We start from the raw sequence: 18,746 nt of genomic DNA on the forward strand, positions 1-18,746 counted from the left end.
CTCCCATTGGCCCGGCGCCGCGAGGGCTCTTGGGTGTTGTAGTTCGCCGCCCGTGAGGGCGGGGGCGCTCCCGGCATGCCTTGCGCGGGCGGGACTAGTTCCGGCGGCGGCGCTCACCGGGGCGCAGGTGAGGGAGCGGCGGGGCTGGGACGGGGCAGCGGCGAGGAGCACTAGCGGCGGCACTCACCTCTGAGCTGGCCCCGGGCACTCCCGTCCTCGGTGTGCCCGTGGCCGCAGTGCTTCCTTCCCGCTCGCTGTGGTCTGCGATGCTAAGGCCGCGCTGCTAGCAGGGCCGCGAGGGAGGCAGGTGCGGGGATAACGACCCCGGAGCCGTTTCGCTGTGCGATGTTCGGTAACAGCCGTGTGGCGGCCGCTCTGGCGGCTCCAGCTGCTGGGTTCGCCTCAGGTGCGTTGTTGTGTGAGCGGAGCGTGCCCGGGCCGAGCCCCGCGGCTGCCGTGCCCGGCTGCCTTGGCGGGCACAGCCCTGGCAGAGGAAATGTGCTCCCTACTGTGACTGCTCAAGTGCTTTTGTGCCTCTTACCTCGTTTTTCCGAGGTTCTTTGATGTGTTTTAATGTGCCTGAGAGTGACAGGCTCGTGGTAGAATCACTCAGCTTGGGAAGGACCTTTAAGGTGATTGAGTCCAACCATTAAAAGATGAAAAGCGTGGTGTGTTTTGTGTATTTTCAGCAGATGTGGGTAGGATTGAACTCGAGTGTTGTGGATCTAGGAATGTTTTTTCTCACCCACCTCAGGAACCTGGTGTGGTTCCTGCAGCTGTGGATTGTGCCAGCTGAGTCAGTCAGTGGATGATACACTGCAAAACTGAGATCTTCTGGTTCCTGTTGTGGCTGAGCTGGTAACAACTGCACCTAAAAAGGGATGTAAGGAGGCTTTTTTTAGTCCCTCCGATAAGTTGTTGCTGGTTTAGTGGAAATAGAGCCAAAGGGGAGTGTGTTCCTGCTCTGCTCTGCCCTGGTGGGGCCTCGACACGAGTCCTGGGGGCAACCACAATATCAGAAGGATCTGAAGCTGTTGGGGAGTGCCCAAAGGAGGGACATGGGCAAGGGGAAGGGTCTGAGGAGCAGCTGAGGGCACTTGGATTGTTCAGCTGGAGAAGGAGACTGAGGGCAGAGCTCAGGGGGGCTGCAGCTCCTCCCGAGGGGCAGCTCCAGTCTCTGGGACAGGGACAGGGAATGGCTGGAGCTGGGCCAGGGCAGGGTCAGGCTGGATTTTGGGAAAGGTTCTTCCCCCAGAGGGTGCTGGCACTGCCCAGGCTCCCCAGGGAATGGGCACAGCCCCGAGGTTGCCAGAGCTCCAGGAGTGCTTGGACAATGATCTCAGGGATGCCCAGGGTGGGATTGTTGGGGGGTCTGTGCCAGGGCTTGGACTGGATGATCCCTGGGGGTCCCTTTCTACTCAAAATATTCCATGACTCTCTCTTGTCAGTCTGCTGGCTCTGCTGGAACCTCCAGCAGCCTCCATGCTTGTGCTGCCTTGGGTGTCCCTATTTTGGGACAGAAGGACACCTGTGGATGTCACCTGTGCTTGTGGGAGGGGATGGGAGAGAGTGAATTGAGCTGAGCAGTGCCTGCTGAGGGTGATTAACAGGCAGTGTTGCATTTGTTCTCTGTTGGGGCTGGTTGCTTTTCAAATCTCCTCCAATTTACTGTAGTGTGGCTCTTTTTTGTGTCAGTTTTCATACTAAGTTTATTTTTTCTCTGCCTTCTGGTTTGCTCAAACAGCAAACTCCAAATCCAGGGCAGTGGGGTTTGCTGCCTGCTCTGTGCCCCAGCACTGTCAAGCTCTGACTCTGATAAATAGCTGAGTGCTAGTGGATTAAATTTAATATAATAATAACAGCAGCTTCACAGGAATCATGGCTTGACCCCAGCTGGTTACCAAGTACCAGGCTGCTCCTTTTCCCTGCTCCATCCCAGTGAGATGGGGAGGACAATCAGAAAAGAAAGTAAAAAACCTCATAGCTTGAGGTAAGAACAATTTAATTATTGAAGCAAAGTAAAATATAATTATAATTGTAATTATCATGAGAAAATAAACTCATAAGAAACTCAAAAGCAACGTGGTTGCTCAGCACCTGCTGATTCCCATTCCATGTCCAAGCTATGATTGGCCCCTCCCAGGCTCCCCAGTTCATATACTGGGAGTGATGCTCTGTTGGAATGGACTCTCCCTTGGCCAGCTTGGGTCAGCTCCCCCCTGGCTTCTTGGGCACCTCCTTGCTAGGAGAGCATGGGAAGCTGTAAAGTCCTTGATTTAGGGTAAGCGCTGGATAGCAGCAACCAAAGCATCAGTGTGTTATCAGCATTCTTCTCATCCTAAATCCAAAAGCTGCCTGTGCCAGCTGCTGGGAAGACCATGAACCCTATCCCAGCTGAAAGCAGGACAGCAGAGCTGAGGGAGGCCTCTGACAAATGTGAACTCGTCACTCTGCTCCAAAGCAGGGAACAGCCTGTGAATGTTCAGGAGGTCTTTGTCAAACTTACTCTTAGTAACCCAGTGTCCCTCGGTACTCTCATGTTTACTTTTGTAGGGAATTTTGTGGGCTTTATCTAAAATGTTCCATGCAATGACTTGAGCTTCTTAGGGTCTGTTGTGGCTGCCCCATCCCTACAAGTGTCCAGTGCCAGGTTGGACAGGACTTGGAGCAACCTGGAATAGTGGAAGGTGTCCGTGCCCATAGCAGGTGGTGGGACAGGATGGGCTTTGAGGTCCCTTCCAACCCAAACCTTCCTGGTATTCTGTGATAAGATGCATTATTATGCATTATTATGTATTGGATGCTCATGTCACATGTCCCCTCCAGGCTCCTCTTCTTTGCACCAGATAACTCTGATTTTTGTTTCATACAGGTCTTTTTCATTTCAGTTCTGAGGGTTGTGATCACTGTTGTTGTCCTGGAGATTGTGAGCAGCTGTCCTCAGGTGCTTGCAGAGCTGACAACTTGCTAAAGTTCAGTGTGAGGAGAAATCTCAGAGCTTTAAAAAAATTTTAAAAAAATGTAGGCAGAGCACAGGGAAGGTGCAGGAGGCTGAATGTCCTGGATGTTCTGTCCTGTCCTTATTGCCCTTCTGACTGGGGATCACCTCACCAAGGCTGCATTGGAAACTTGTACCTGAGAGTGGCTGATTCTGACAAAGACCAAACACCTGAGTGGTTTATAATTAATGTACCCAATTAAAGAGGTAGAGAACAACAAGCTAGACTTGCACCTAAATGTGCTTCTACAAACTGCCCTGGATTCTACCTCCTTTCACTGCCTTTTGGCCTCCCTGGGGCAGCTTTAATCTGTTTTAGTGAGAAATTCCTACTTTCCCCCTTATGATCCACTTCAATCCACTTAGCTCTCCTTGTGTTTTGATTGTGAGGTGCTCAGGCCCTTCCCTTGTGCTCTGTGTATTCCTGTCTGAGGCCTCTGCGTTGCCCAGTGCACTACAAATTGCTGCTGTCAGGCAAAGTATGTGCTTTTGCAGGTATTTTTAAAGGGAAATAATTTCTTACCAGCTGATGGAATAGAATACATGGTGCTTTTGTGGTCTTAACCAGCTGAGAGTGAAGGAGGGGAAGAAAAGGAAGGTGGGAGAGAAAGGATCCAGGTGGGGAGTGAAAAGGTAGGAATGAAAGGTGTTTTCTTATAAGAAAAGGGGCTGGTGCTTGCAAGGCAAAGATTCCCAGTTGCTCAGAAAACAAAAGTATGGTCTTGAAATGTTACAGCTGGGGGAATCTGAGGAGCAGCTGCTGCTGAAAAACCTGTCCTTGCTCTTTTTTTATTCCTCACCAGTGCCACATTTGGCATTTGCCTGACCCCAAAATGAGTCCAAGGAGTTAAATTTGTGAAAAGTTACCAGAAAGAAGGACTTTATGTTGGCTTAGCTTATGTAGAGGGACCAGGCAAACCCCAGGAGTGCTGTATGGTGGGCAGTGAGACTACAGGGCGGGAAAAGAAGTTCCCATGGGATTGCCTGGAACAAGCTGCCCAGAGAGGCCATGGATCTCCTTCCCTGGAGATATTCAGAGCCCACCTGGACACAGCCCTGTGTAACGTGCTCAGAGGACCCTGCCTGAGCAGGGAGGTTGGGTGAGATGACACCCAGTGGTCCCTTGCAACCAGAACCACTCTGGGATTCTGTGCTGGGGGCTGGATTCTGTGTCCTGGAGCTGCAGCTGAAGCCCTCAGCTGCTGGATACAGCTGTGCTGAGCAGCTCTTCATGGAGTGCCAGACAAGAGCACTCTCTTGCAAGAGCTGTCTCTTGATTTGAACCTCTGTGAGAGGTTCAAATTATTAGTCTGATGTTGCTCCCTAAGGCTGGGACTGGGATAAACCTTTCAGGCAGTCCTGAAGCTGGAGGAGCTGTGTAATTGTTGTGTCTGTAGGAGAGGGGGTGTGCTTGGATAATGAATGGGCAGGTGTGCTGCTGCCCCCAGTGTTTCAGCATTTTCCAGGATTCACTGAGATGGGGCTGGGCTGCCTCTGAAGGGCTGAAACAATAAATGGTAGAAACAATCTGCTTACAACCTGATGACAGTGGAGGGTGCACCCTCTCCAGGTGACAGAGTGTTTTTGGGAGCAGTGGGCAGTTGTCATTATTAATGACTGTGTCTTAATTTAATCAGGACCATCCTGTAATGCAAGACAGATGGACAAGACCAAGAATGTCTGACACATGAATTCTTAATTCTCTCCTTGCATTCTAAAACATGAAGAGGAAGAATTACATCCTTTTGTAAAACACTAAGCTTACCTTCAGCTCTTAAATAGATGTTTAGTCTTCTCTTGCCAAGGTTATTCAAAGCTGCCTTAGGCATGTTTGGATTAGGCAGGGAGGAAATAAAGCCACTGCTTCTGCAGTCTTAAAATGAGATTTGAAAGATGTGGGGTTTAGCATTATTACCTTTTATTTTTCCAGTGTATTGGAATCCCAGAGTTCTCTACAGCAAGAGAAAACTTCCAGCAAAGTCTTCTCAGCAGCAGTTATTTTTTTGGGCTGAGGAGTCAATCAAAGTTGAGGTAAGAATTTGAAACCCCACACATCTGAGCTGGCCTCACCTTCCAAGCCAATGGCAGCTTGGAGCTGTAATTGTCTGGAAAACAGGGATCAGGAGCTGAGTGCTGTGCTCTGGTTTGGCTCCTCAGGGCAGGATGTCAGAGCTGAGCGACGAGGCCAGCGAGTCGGAGCTGCTGAGCCGCAGCCTCTCCATGTGGCACGGCGTGGGGCCCGTGCTGTGCCGGGAGGAGCTGGACGTGCCCCTGGACCTGCACACGGCCTCCTCCGTCGGGCAGTACCAAGTGGTGCAGGAGTGCATCCAGCGGTGAGAGGGGCTGGGTGGGGCACGGCTGGCTGCCACCTGCTGCAGGTGTGGTTGTCACCGGTGCCACACTGGTTGGGGCAACAGGAGCGCGTCACTGGGACTGCTTTCTTGGCACATAGCATCCAGGGGCAAATCCACTAATAAAAATTACCTCCTTAGTGTTTTAGTAGGAGGTGTGTCCCCACCATGGCAGGGGGGTGGAATGAGGTGGTTTTAAGGGCCCTTCTATCTCAAAGCATTCTGTGATCTGGGGGAGGTTGTGCTGGAGCTGGTAGAAATTCCCATGCAGGCTTCAGTGCTGGATGACAACAAGAGTCTGCAGAAGCCAGCTGTGGTCCACAGCTCCAGCACAGTAGTTCGTGTGACTTTTTTCTTCTGTTTCTTAGTGGAGACCTGGATTTGAACCAGAGGAACTGTGGGGGCTGGACCCCACTCATGTACGCTTCCTACATTGGCCACGACAACATCGTGCACTTGCTGCTGGAAGCAGGAGTGAATGTGAACATCCCCACCCCAGAAGGCCAGACTCCCCTCATGCTGGCCTCCAGCTGTGGCAATGAGAGTGTTGCTTACTTCCTTCTACAGGTGTGTATCCCATAAAGCACAGGTAAAGCCACAGCACATGGTTTAAATGCTCAGGGTGTGATTATCCACAAGTGCTGCTTTGTGTTCTGTTGTGAGGTCTGCTTTGTGATGGGATTTAATTTAAACTCTTGGTGTCCCAGCATGAAGAGGCAGTGGCTGAAAGCCTGAGCAGAGCAGATGCAGTAAGGAATATTGTCTGTTCTCTTGCAGCAAGGGGCAGAGCTGGAGATGAAGGACATCCATGGCTGGACTGCCTTGTTCCACTGCACCAGCGCTGGGCATCAGCAGATGGTCAAGTTCTTACTGGAGAATGGGGCAAATGCCAACTGCAAGTAAGGAGGAATCTGTCATTTTATTGTCATTTCGTTGTCATTTGTCATTCAATATGAAGACAACAGATGGCAGATGAACACACTCCAACAGACAGCTGCTTTTGTCTTCCCCCTGTACCTCAGGATGTGGCACAGTTAATACAGGGACAGGTGACATGCAAACTGAATTGAAGTCTGCCCATGCTGTCACTGTTTATTAAACTAAGATCAAGGGAAATTAGATTTACTGCTTGTTTAATTATCAGCTAAACACTGACACCTTCTGAACTCAGGTGCACTTCATAAGTCTTTTTATTGATTTTTTTATATACTCAGAGTTCAGGTTGGTTTTTGAAGTGTGCCCTGCATTCCCATGCCTTGGGGACCACCACACATTTATGCACATGGAATTGCATAAGGGCAACAAGAGGTTCTTACTTTATTAGCTCCTGCAAAACTGATTTGGGCTCTTAAAGGCAGATTGCAGCTGGAAGAGTAATCTGTTGCTGGGCAGCCAGTTTAGGAGCACTGAATCTCTACAGGGAATTAATTCTACAACAGGACAGCCAGTACATCACAGAGTCTGTGATCAGCAAAGGTTGAGGGGTGGAAATGCTCTGTTAGGGAATGGCTAATCTTTGGCTATGTTTATACCAGTCCACGTGTGTGTTCTCTCCCCAGGGAGCCAGTGTATGGATACACACCTCTGATGGAAGCAGCTGCTTCTGGCCATGAGATAATTGTTCAGTACCTTCTCAATCATGTAAGTGTCCTGGCAGTTCTCTGTGTAGCTGAAAGTCTGGTTCCAGCCCTCAGGGGAACTACCACAAATTTGACACCATGCTTTTTTTGACAGTGTTGTGCTTGCTCCTTGATGACAGTCACCTCTGAAGTCCCAGACTTTCAGGACTGTTTTCAAAGCATCTGCTTTCTGCAGGGTGGTACCATGATTTTACACTGGCCTTGCAGGAATAGGAGTGAGGTCTGACTGCCCAGATATAACTGAATAATGACTGAATTAGAAAACAACTGAAGCTGTAATTTTTCTATTGTGTTTACAGGCTTGCATGCTCAGGCTACTGGACATCTGCATCCAAAAGCTCATGAGCATGCAGGGCTCTTACACAGTTTGGTTTAAATCCCATTTGACTGGTCCAGCTTACTGCCAGAAGGAGGCAGCAATGCAAAACACTTCAGATCAAACAAACCGATTCCCAGTGGCAATGTACAAGAGCCCTGGGCTATTTGGCATTCAGGAATTGGAGAGACTGGAGATAACTAGAAAGGCATTCAGGGTATTAGTGCAGCTTGAACTGTCTGTCAAAGGTGAGCCTGTATTGCTGATGGAGCTAAGACAATTTGGGGTGTTTTTTTTTTAATATACATATGTATTTTTTACACTACCCTCTGATGTGTGCCCTTAACTAGGTATTTTTTCTGCAGGGAGTGAAGGCAGATGTCAGAGATAACACTGGAGCCACAGCACGGACCCTGGCCATGAAGTATGGCCACACCAAGATTGTGGGGCTGATAGATTTGCATGCAGCCCCAGTGCCCAAAGTCTTCTGCAGAGGTCCAGGTAACAGATATTTGACCTTGTTCATTTTAAGATGGAACCTGAAGTGAGGTGTTTGATAGTTTGAAAGTATGTTATACTGTGTAGATGGGGTAGTGCTACCTGGTCTGTCCTGGAAATTCCAGCATTTCTGAGGATGGAAGAGGCAACAAATCCAACAGCTCTTGTCTGCTGGCCCCTTTCTGACCTAGGTTAGCTGTTTCACCCTCACTCTTCAACATTTCTCTTTTTCTTTCCACTGCACTTATAGGACCAGTAACAAGTAAAACAGGCAAGTGACTTCCTGTGCTGCTAACAACCTGTGTTTGAACTGCAGGCAACTATGAGGAGCTGAGTTCTTCAGATGAATCATATTCTGCTCCCCAGAGACAGAGACCTGCTCGTAGGACCAAAGGTCCCAGCATCCATGAGGGGCCCCAGGCCTTGGCCAAGATCACAGCAATTGGCATGGGGACATGGAAGCAGTCTTGCTATGGTGAGGAGAGTTGGGAGCCTGAGGGACAGTCCCCTGAGACCTCAACTGCACTGCAGCTGTTCCTGCTATCCATTTTTAATTTGTTGGGATTCATGTGTGGTTTGTACAGAACAAAGATAGCTTTGTATGAAGGTGTTCACTATCCAGTGTCTGGGTTAGAAAGAAAGCCCCCTGAACTCTTTTGTCAAGGCTGGATACTGATGAGTGGGATACTTTTCTACTCTCACCTCAACTGCTGTTCCCCTGACACTTGAGAACAGTTCAGTTTCCCTTTTTAGGCAGGCTCAAAAGTTTGAGACTCCTTCTGAAGCTGATGACAGGGAGGTGCTCACACCGGCCGAGAAATCATTGATCATAAGACTGAACTTGTGAGTTTTGCCTTCCCTGATGCTTGAAATGCTTCTAAAAATGAAATTGCAAAACCTTTGCAATAGGCCAAGAGAAAGATGATCCCAGTTAGACATCCTGGATGCAGTCCTAGGAGGTTTGTTTTACTGTCTGTCATAGGTATTTCTCAGACTGGTTGCCTGGAATAAACAAGATTATGGACTTGAAAGCATGTTCAAAGCTCAGTTCATTCTCTTAAACACAAGTCTGTGTTATCCCCCAGGCCATATTGGAATGATACTGTCAGCTTCTTAAATGCCAGTGATATTCTCCTGGTGTCTTAGCACAGCTGCAGGGGGAGTTGGTTCTGCAGGGTGTGCAGGGCTACTCTCCTAAGCTGTTTCTCCCCTTTTATCATTTGAGTATAACGAGGAGAGGGAGTGCTGGAAGCTGCTGTTATCTCTGCTGTAAAGTGTTTTCTCTGATTTTCAATGTAAGCATGCAAATGAAGTACATGTGCTGTGGGGTCATGTGAGGGAACTGCAGGAACCTGCATTTCTCAGGTGCTCTCTCTGCTTTTTAGAATTAAACTGTCGGTTGTGAGCACAGTCTCTCATTTTGGTTATTTTCAGATCCAGAAGTGGTTACATTTCCTGCAGGAGCCTCCCTGATTAACTTGCATCCTAATCTCTGTTCTCCCTTCCTGTTGCACACAGAGCAGGTGCCCCCTCAGGGCTATGTCACCTTCAGCAACGATGGCAGCTGTGCGTCAGGTGTCATCCGGTACAGGGACGTCACCTCCCCGATCAACGAGCTGGACGTGGACAGCAGCAGCAGCAGGGGTAAGTCACGGTCTCAGAAATGGCCCAGCTTGCAGTGCACACCTGGGTGTGAGTCCAGGCCTTGGCTTCCTTTCCCACTAAGATGCTGAGATTGGCATGTCTTTCTTGAGGGAAGGCTGGGATGGTTTAGCTGCAGAAGATAAAGCTCAGTGTGGTAATTTCATCAGTTTGTACAAATAGTCTGAAGGAGGGTGGGAACAAGACAGAGCATGGGTGTTTCCAGAAGTGTCTCTGGTGGTAAACAGACTTGGGGAAAGATGAGTGCTGGGGATCAGATGTGAAATCTCTGCCTCAGGGTCATCTTGTATCCTGAGTACTGCACATGAAGCCTTGCTCTGAATCTTGCCTTCCTTTACATCTCCGGGAGGTTTTGCTGGTAATTGTGTAACAAAACCAGAATGTAATGAAGTTGTACTTCAATATTTTTTTCTTATTCCTTTCCAGAGGATAGTGCTTTGTCCAGCAACAGCTTGGGAACCATCAGGAGCAGCAGCAGCAGCAGTGAATGCCTAATTAGAATCCCAGGAGTCAGCAGTGAAGGCTCCTTGGAAAGCAATGAGGTGGATTTTCTTTTCTCTGCCTTCAGCTTGGGCAGTGCTTTCACCCTTGGGAGACTACTCCCACGGGAGCATGTAGGACCAGGCTGGGTGAGGAAAGGCTCTTCCAGGGACAGGAAGACCAAGGAAGGGGAAGAGGTTGGAGGTTACTCACAGCTCACATGGGTCAAGGCAGCTCTGGGGCTGCAGTATAAAAGGGCCTTTAGGTCTTAGAGGAGCCTGCACTTGTTAGGCCCCCTGATCCTGACATCTCTGCACAATCATCCTTTCCATTCTGTGGGTGTTTTTTTGTTTTCCAGGACTCTGACCACACCAACAGCCCCCCGAGTCGGAAACAAGCCAAGAGCTTTAAGGGCAAGACCCGCTACAGCAACAGTGACAGCCAGTGGAGCCACTGCCTGGGGAAGGCTGGGGGCTGCTGCCAGCAGCTGGTCCTTCCTGAGCCCCCGGCCTACACAGGGCCCCAGGTAACCACAGACTTGTCCTGCAGGCTCTGTCCCTGAACCAGGTGTGGGAGGCTTTTCCGAGGTTACCAAAACACCTTGTATTCTAAACTTAAATGCTTGTGAAACAGCAATTTCTTGTAGAGAAGGTGTTTGCTGTTGCTCGGAGGGGTTTCCTAGGCCCTTCAGGCCTGTGGGTGGCCTATCAAACCTGGCAGTGGGGTGGGCTGAGGTAGCTGATTCTGTGTCATTCTGCTCTGCACTTGTTAGAAGAGGCATGGCTGCAGCAGAGAGCAGTCCTGGTGTGTGATTGTGGAGAAGGGCAGGGAGCCACGGGAAGTTGTGGTTGCTGCTGGAACCCAGAAAGGTGTTAAAACAGCATGAGGAAGCAAATATTTATGATTAGGAGGACTGGTGATGTTTTTGTTGAGAGGGTGTAAATAAGTTTGTTTTGTCTGGGCTGCAGGACCTGGCAACATTCCTTGAGGAGATTGGGTGCCTGAAGTACCTGCAGGTGTTTGAGGAGCAAGATGTGGACCTCCGGATCTTCCTGACCCTCACAGAGAGTGACCTGAAGGAAATAGGCATCACGTGAGTGTCTGTCCTGTCTGTCCCAGCTTCCCCCTACAAACCATGTCCAACCTGGTCAGGAAGGTTTAGCTGGGGAGTGCTGCTCTCTTCTGGCTGCCTCCCACACAATTTGACATCCCCATGTCCTCGGCTGTAACACGCTCCTGCTTCTGGAGGTACCTTGGAGAGACCAGGACACTGCAGAGGTCCTCATGGCATCCTGTTGGGCTCAGGGACAGGTGGTGCAGGGCTTGACCCATGTTGGTTCCATCCTCCCAGGCTCTTTGGCCCCAAGAGGAAGATGACCTCGGCCATCGCGCGCTGGCACAGCAGCGCCCGCCCGCCCAGCGACGCGCTGGAGTTGGCCTACGCCGATCGACTGGAGGCAGAGATGCAGGAATTGGCCATCCAGCTGCACAAGGTGAGGCTGCTGCCAGCTCCTCGGGTCCCTACACCCTGCAGGAAGTGATCAGTGCTGTGTTTTTGTTGTGCCTCTGGTTTTTCCTTCATCTCAAGCCACGACTTATAGTGGATGCACTTGGTGTACAAACAGCACAAATACAACTTACCCACTCCTCATCCTTGGTGCTCCTTTGTGTCTGTTTCCCATCCAGCTGAGAGCTATAGGAGCCAGGGGCAGGAATCAAATCCCTACTCCTTCCCAGCAGGGTCATGTTTATGGTGAAGTGATGCAGCCATCAGTGAAACTTGTGTTGTTTTGGGAAATTTGGACTCATAAGTAACTTTGTAAACAGAGAGGAAGGGGAAATTGTGACTGTGGGGCTGGACTTAGTGTGGAGAGACCCTGTACTCAGTGTACAAGCTTCATCCAGCTTCCTTTCCTACTGGAAAGGAACATCCTGGCTGCTTAAGGCATTAAAATAGCAGGGACTCGAGAGATGTTCAGTGCTCCCACCTGATCCCTGGTGTGCTCTGCTGCAGAGGTGTGAAGAGGTGCAGGTGATGAAGGGCCAGGTGTGCCAGGAGCAGAAGCTGCGTGCAGTGGCTGAGAGCTGTTTGATGGAGCGGGATGAGACCTGGAATGCCATCCAGTGCCAGCTCAGAGAGGCTCAGGCCATCACCAAGGATGCTGGAGTCCTGCTGGATCAGATCAAGTAAGTCATTCCCAGGAAGTGACACTGAGACTGCTGGGAAATGGGATTTGGGGTCATATTGGCAGCCTTACAGGTGATGCTCAGGGTAAGGCAGGAGAACTCACCTGGCACCTGAACACATTTGGATCCTGCCTGCCTTTCCCTAGTGAAAAGCCACAGCCATGGGAGCACATGTGAAGTTTTGGTCAGATGCATGAACTGGAAGTGGCCTTTTTGGGGGTGCTGGGTGTTCCTGTTTCAACTAGAAGCAACCAAAAGGCTGAGGGTGTGCCTACCCAGGGTAAGACTTGGTGATCAGGACCTTTTTGAATACAAAAAGGAATTTTTAGCCCATACCCTGCCAAAGCATGTGCAGTAACTCACAAGTGAAGAATATTTTTCTTGCAGCTCTGTGACAGCTGGCAGAATAATCTGAATACCCTCCTGACACTCCTTTTACTGCCTTTGTGCTGCTTTTTTCTGTGCCCCAGTTGGACTCCTGTCATGGGCCTTGTTCTGTCCAGTGATACAATAGGGACATCCCTGAAAGTGGCATAAATCCTGCTGCTTATGGATCCTAGCCCAAGGGAGTAGGGTCTGCTGGCTGCCAAGCCACAGTGAGCTGAAGTAGGATCCAGAAGCTTAGCAGAGCAATATTCCCACTGCAAGGGGCAGAGCCTGGCTTTTCCCCCTGACTGAGGAGCTGAGGCTGCTGTAGAAGGGCCCTGCCATGCTCTGAATGTACACCGCTTGAATTGGTGAGATGATGATGACAGCCTGAGAATCTGGGTGCCCCTCATGCCTGTCCTGAGGTCGTTTCCTTTGCCCATTAGAAACCTTGGATTGGGCCTGATTCTCCCACAGACCAACACAGCCCCTGGCTTGGGCTTCCTGCTGCTCACCCCAGCCCCTCCTTGTCTTGTCCCCCCACAGCTCCTCTGTGCACAGGGCAGAGCTGGCTGTGGCTGCAGATGGGGAGCAGTGGCAGGGAGCTGAGCAGTGCCAACACCCCAGGCTTGGGCTGAGGCACCACTTCCTCCTCCCGGGAAGCAGCAAGGAGCAGGTTGTACCCCAGGGCCTTAGAGGTGCTGCCCGGGCACCCCATGCAGGTACTGCAGGCTGTAGGAGTGTGCAGTGTCACTGCCAGCATGTCCCTGGGTCCTGCTGATGGCTTTGGTGTGGTTTGGCAGGAGCTGCCAGGCAGAGCTGTCATCCCGGCTGGCCCCGGAGCGGGCGGGCGATGGAGCGCCGGACACGCGGGAGCAGCACGGCACCGGGGAGAGCCAGCGGCCCGGGGAGCGCCCAGGTGAGCACCAGGAGAGTCCTGGGCAAACCCCTGCTTGTCTTCCCTTGCTGAAAGTCAGACAGTTGGGAACGGGTGAGCAGCCAGACTCTTAGAGTAAGCTGAATTCTTGCTCAGGAGAAGCATTTAAAGCTCTCAGGGCATTTGGAGTGGAACTTGCAGTTTCTCAGTTAAGTTTTGGGGTCTGGCAGGCATTTGTGGCTAAAAATGCAGAGCTGTAGCACAGGCTCCAGTGACAGCTCTGTTTCAGGGACTTGTGGCTGCAACTTTGGGTTTGTTACCACCCTGTGCACTGGAGCAGGGCCTGAAGCAGGAGGGTTGGTTGGTTCCCTAACCCAGTATGGGGATTTTGCTGTTGGATCCATGGGACAAACCTCTGTGGCTGGGCAGGCCTGACCCAGCAGCCCCTTATCCCTAGGAGTTGGTAAATGATCGCTGGAAGTGCTCAAGGCCAGGTTGAAGGGAACTTGGAGCAACCTGGTCTAGTGAAAGATGTCCCCTATCCATGGCAGGGGATGGGCTTTAAGGTCCTTTCCAACCTAAATCATTCCATGATTATGAGACTCTCTGATCTTGCTGCCTGTGATATGCTCCTAGTGACCTGTTCTTTGCTGCCTGTGTCTTAGAAGTGAGACAAGCAGAGATGCTCTTGATTTCTGTCCACTACACTTAATCCCTTTGAGATTCTCTTAATAAACAACCCAGCCAGTCTAAAAATGTAAATTCCTAAGTGGTAGAATTGCTAGAAAACTCCTCAGTTTGGCACAGGCAGCTCCCGCTCTCTTCCTGTGTGATTCAGAGGCCCTAACTGGAATCCCTTTGGCTGAGGATGCTTCCCAGCAACACCAGCCCCTTGTGTGCTCTGTCCCAGAGAGCTGCTGATGGATTAACTGTGTCCCTGTCCTTGCAGTGCTGGAAGGGTGGCCACCTTCCCTGAAGTCCCTGAGCTTGCGTGAGCTGTCAGCTGTGCTGGAGGAGTGTGTGGGAGAGATGGGTAAGGTGGGAAGGACTCTGGGCATGTGGAAGGACTGTTGTGCTGGGGGAGGCATGGCTGGGTGGGGTTTGGTGGTTTGGAGCGGTTGCTGGGAGAGACCCCACAATCCCTGCTCATTCAGGGAAGTCTCCAGGCTCTGGAGTTGGTGCTGTTCTTGCTGCAGACCTTGGGCTCTGCACCATCCCCTGGTGACAGGTCCAGGCTGAGAGGTGGGGGGTGGTCCCTGCATCTCCTGCTCAGTGGTGAGAGCTGCTGGGGAAGTGGTTCCCTAATCCTGTGTCCCGTTCTCCTGGTGACAGAAAATTGTCCCAGCAACTTGCAGACAGTAGAGACGCCCCTGTTCTCAGAGCAGGAAGGCAGCACAGCAGTGGCTGAGTGCAGCCTGTTCTTTCCTGCTTCCTGGCCTCTTCCTAATGCTGCTTTTTTCCCTTTGGTTTGTCCTCAGGAAAAGCTCTGCAGACTGTGACTCAAAACCTCCAAAGGCTCCAAGCCCTGGGGCAGAGCGGGCAGAGCTGGCCAAAGCCATAACCAACCCGGGAGGGTGAGTGGGACCAACTGCCCTGCCCAGTCCCAGGCTGTGGCACTGAGGGGACACCATCCCTCACTGCCACGTGCCCAGAGCTTGCTCAGAGCCCACACACCAAGGCTGGGCTCTCACTCATCCTTGTGTGCCCTCTGGTTGGTTCTCCCTTTGGAAAATCTGTAGCCCCCTTGTCCCTTTGTCCCAGCAGAGGGTGACTGTCCCCTTTGTCCTGGTGGCTGCAGGAATACTGACGTCGGGTGACTCTTCCACCCGGAAGCTGAGTGTGCCTGAGAAAGGGAGCACGGGGCCGTGCCGGCAGCACCGCGGCTCTGCCGAGGGCCACTGCAGCTGGCAGGGCACCGAGGAGGTCGTGGCCACCAGAGAACACAGCTGGGAGGACGAGGGACAGCAGAGGACAACAACCAGCTGCTCTTGGGGCCTGACTCAAGGCTCCCAGGATCTTTGTTTGAAAGGTTTAGGTTTGGAGGAGAAGCTCCAAGCCTCGAAGTTTTGTCTGCCTTAAGCTTCCTGCAGCCCTTGTTGTTCAGGTCTGAGTGGTGGTAGCAAGGTGACAGTTGCACACAGCAATCAATTCATTATCCTTTTCTGCATCCCAAGCTCCCCAGGGCCTCTGAAACGTGTCCCTGGCTCCTTCTGTGCCATGGGGATTGGCCCAGAGAATGGATCTGAGGCCATAAAAAAGGTAGTTTGTTGTGGAGAGGTGAAGGGAGTGGAGTTTGTGATGTTTGGCTCTTTAAGCTGCAGTGGAGCTCAAACTGCAGCCCTGTTCCTAGTTGGAATGTCTGTTCTACTGCCACCCCAGATCTGGGTTTCAAAGCCTGTTCCTCCAACCAGCCCACTCTGGTTCACTTTGGGTTCTTGCTGTCCTCAGGAGCTGGGTGTGATCACATTGGTGGTTTAGGAATGGCATTCACTGAAACACTCCCAACTCACCCACTCCCCCTCCTCACCTCCTCTCCCCTGGGGTGGGATGGAGAGGAGAACTGGAGGCACAAAAGGTGAAGATCACTGGTAGAAATAAAAGCATTTTACTGGAAACAGCAGTGAGATAAGGAACAGTAACAGCAACAACAGTAATAACAAACGTGTACCAGAGAGGTCCTGGTCCTGCAGAAATGAACCCTGTCCTGGCCAGAACCAGGACATCACTGTTACTCCATGCCCAAGAGCTTGGCTTTGTGGTCAGTGCTCTGTGGCAGAGGTCATTGGCCTGGTTTGCCAGGGCCAAGATCCCAGCAAGGCAGGGATGCCCTGGAAAGACAGGAGAGAGAGAAGGAAGAGCTGGGACTGTTGAGATTCCCATGCCTCTGGCAAGCAGGGGAGTGCCAAGGCAGCAGAGCAGGAAGAGGGGATAGCTCTGTGCCCCATGGGAGGTGGGCAAAGGAACCACAGCCCAGGTAGAGCTGTGGCTTTGCTCCTCACTACTGCCTGCCTTTGATGTGCAGGCTTTAGTGCTGGGAAAGAGTTCTGCCAGGGCATTCGTGGGTGGGCATTGCCAAGGACAGGCAGTGCAGGAAGAGGAGGCTGCCCTATCCCTGGGAGTGAGTGAGAGTGCCAGGGACCTTGGTGTAGAGTGGTTTCCAGTGACTCTGTTCCCATTTACTCCTGAATCCCATAAGGGGGGAAAAAACACAACAATCAAAATCTGAAGTGATTTTTCAAAATTTGAAGTGAGTGATGACCTTGCTGAATCATAGTATGTCCCTTTGGGAAGAGGATGGAACTGTGTGTTCCTTCTGGTATTTGGATTTCGGGCACAGATTCCAAATATAAAAACCCATCCAGCTCCATCTTTTCAGGTGGTCACCCCTTCTGATGAGCTGTCTGAGTCCCTTCAGGCAGGAGTGACAACTGGTCTGCCTGCAGTGTCTGTGCTTCCTGCCCCAGGCAGGTATGGCCCTCTCAGCTGTGACCCCGTGTGCCTGGCAGTGTCCCCCCCTCGGGGTGCTGCTTCCTGCCCGTGCTTACCTCCCACCCGTAGCACAGGGCACGGATTTTTCATCTTGAGCAAATGCCATGGAGCATGTGGGCAGCCAGTGCCAGCTGCAGGGTGAGGCTGCAGGAGCTTCACCCTGAAGAGTTTGGATGAGGCAGAGGGAATTCTCATTGTGCAGCACACCTGGGAACTCCTCAGAGGGCTGAGGCTGTGCTGGGGCACAGAGTTTTGAGGGCTCTGTCCCTCATTCCCTGTCACTGGGGAGTCCCAAGGTCTCTCCCTAGCCTTGGTAGTGCCTCTGGCTGCAGTAATATGGGGTTGTTAGTGCTGTTTCCCTTGAAGTTAAGGCAAACCCCCCAAAAAACTCCCAAGGGCAAAGCCCTGGCTCAGCAGTGCCCTCAGAGTGGGGGCTGTGTAGAAACAGGGGCTGGAAGGTGATTACAGTGATTTGGGGCTTGCTTTGCTAAGTCTGAGGCTGGAATCGAGGGGGTTTGGGGGATTAACAGGATCTATCCAATACATTAGAATGCCTGGGAAAAGAGGGGAGAGGTGGCAGTGTGTGTGTGAAGGAGAAAGGGCCCAAACAGGTGCTGCAGGTGTAAAGGCTTCAATGGTGTGAGAGCACCCAAGGGTCCAGCAGGGAGGGGATCTTCAACAACAGAGTATCCCTGAGGAGGCAATTCCTTAACTGCAGGATGTGAAACAGCATTCCTTGCAGCTAGGGTGGCTGTGCAGGCAGCAGGAGTCTGGTGCTACCCTAAGGTGAGCTGTCTGAGGAAAAATAGCATTTGCTGATTTGGATGAATGAATAAAAGCTGAGAAGCCTGTGTATGATGTGTGGGTATCTCTGGAGGGAGCTGGGGCATCGTGGCTAAGTTCCGTGATTTATTATTGCAGGAATGCACACAGGGTTTTCCAGCCTACTCTGCCAGGAGGCTGCAGGCTCAGGGGCTTAGGACTGCCTGAGCCCTGAGAGCCCAGCACTGCCTGCGTGGGTGATGTGGGAACCCAGTGGGAGCTGCTGAGTGAGTCCAGAGGCAGCCATGGAGATAATCCAAGGGCTGGAGCCAGGCTCAGAGAACTGGCTCCTCTGTTCACCTGGAGAGGAGAAGGCTCCAGGGAGACCTCAGAGCCCCTGCCAGTGCCTGGAGAGGGCCTGGGGACAAGGGCTGGAGGGACAGGACACAGGGAATGGCTGCCCACTGCCAGAGGGCATATTAGGAAGGAATTGTTCCCTGGGAGGGTGGGGAGACCCTGGCACAGGGTGCCCAGAGCAGCTGTGGCTGCCCCTGGATCCCTGGCAGTGCCCCAGGCCAGGCTGGACAGGGCTTGAAGCAGCCTGGGACAGTGGGAGGGGTCCCTGGACATGGCAAGGGTGGGATGAAATGGGCTGTAAGTTCTTCCCCCCCCCCCCCCCCCGCTAGTCCATTCTGAGATTCAGCTGTCTGTACCCACCAGCCCTTTCCCTCCCCTGGAGCAGACAGAAGCAGCAGGCTCTGCTTGTTGAAAAATAAATATTTATTTACATCTGAAATGAGAGTTAATGTGTAAATTGGTCTCCATCGATCCAGGACCGTTCCTGTGTGATTCCAGCCTGGTGCAGCCTCTTTGCTTTGTGCAGCTCCTCCCTGAGGCACTGGGAGAGGCTCCCCCAGCCTGTCAGGGAAGGGGCAGGACCTGGAGAACCTCCTGTGTCCATGGGCATCTCCTGGAGCGTCCCAGCTGCTTCCTCCTGCCTGGAGGGGACTCGTGCATTGCAAAGGAAGGAATGTGGTGGGAACAAGCTCTGGCAATGTGTCCGTGCTGCGCCCGTGGGCCGGAGTGAGGGGCTGGGGATGTCTCCAGCTGCTCTGGGCTC

At 51.9% G+C, this 18,746-nt stretch overlaps 2 protein-coding genes across 4 annotated transcripts in view; one reads left to right on the forward strand and one right to left on the reverse strand.

Moving 5' to 3' along the window:
- Positions 1-619, reverse strand: part of DNAAF8 (dynein axonemal assembly factor 8) — a 104,004-nt gene extending 103,385 nt beyond the window's left edge. The window contains exon 1 of the mRNA XM_053957911.1: positions 188-619. The gene's annotated coding sequence lies outside the window, so the exon portion shown is untranslated. The remainder of the gene's footprint in view (positions 1-187) is intronic.
- ANKS3 (ankyrin repeat and sterile alpha motif domain containing 3) lies at positions 76-18,427 on the forward strand. 3 transcript variants are annotated; one of them, XR_008433782.1, is made up of 18 exons: positions 76-127; positions 4,929-5,029; positions 5,156-5,331; positions 5,718-5,916; positions 6,127-6,248; positions 6,909-6,990; positions 7,671-7,806; positions 8,120-8,278; positions 9,322-9,447; positions 9,892-10,007; positions 10,304-10,471; positions 10,914-11,038; positions 11,297-11,438; positions 11,960-12,132; positions 13,045-13,220; positions 13,302-13,417; positions 14,325-14,408; positions 14,854-14,941. XR_008433782.1 is itself a non-coding variant. In XM_053957919.1 (18 exons), exons 1-17 carry the CDS (start codon positions 76-78, stop codon positions 14,934-14,936), a joined length of 2,160 nt encoding a protein of 719 aa, XP_053813894.1. In that variant the 3' UTR covers positions 14,937-14,949; positions 15,140-18,427. The 3 variants fall into 3 exon arrangements, 2 of the variants coding, with proteins under 2 accessions (XP_053813894.1, XP_053813893.1); XM_053957919.1 differs by lacking the exon at positions 13,045-13,220 and adding an exon at positions 15,140-18,427 and having other exon boundaries at positions 14,854-14,949; XM_053957918.1 differs by lacking the exon at positions 13,045-13,220 and adding an exon at positions 15,174-18,427 and having other exon boundaries at positions 14,854-14,949.
- Positions 18,428-18,746: the final 319 nt, after the last annotated feature.

The sequence above is a fragment of the Vidua chalybeata genome, chromosome 16 (genome assembly GCF_026979565.1).
Source record: "Vidua chalybeata isolate OUT-0048 chromosome 16, bVidCha1 merged haplotype, whole genome shotgun sequence".
NCBI lineage: Eukaryota > Metazoa > Chordata > Aves > Passeriformes > Viduidae > Vidua > Vidua chalybeata.

What these genes read in the sequence shown, in the direction of transcription:
- ANKS3 (XM_053957919.1), top strand. Translation starts at nt 76, where the DNA reads ATGCCTTGCGCGGGCGGGACTAGTTCCGGCGGCGGCGCTCACCGGGGC. An exon ending in GCTCCTTGGAAAGCAATGAG is followed by an intron (nt 10,008 to 10,303) that starts GTGGATTTTCTT and finishes TTTGTTTTCCAG; the next exon opens with GACTCTGACCACACCAACAG. An exon ending in GTCCTGCTGGATCAGATCAA is followed by an intron (nt 12,133 to 13,301) that starts GTAAGTCATTCC and finishes GTGGTTTGGCAG; the next exon opens with GAGCTGCCAGGCAGAGCTGT.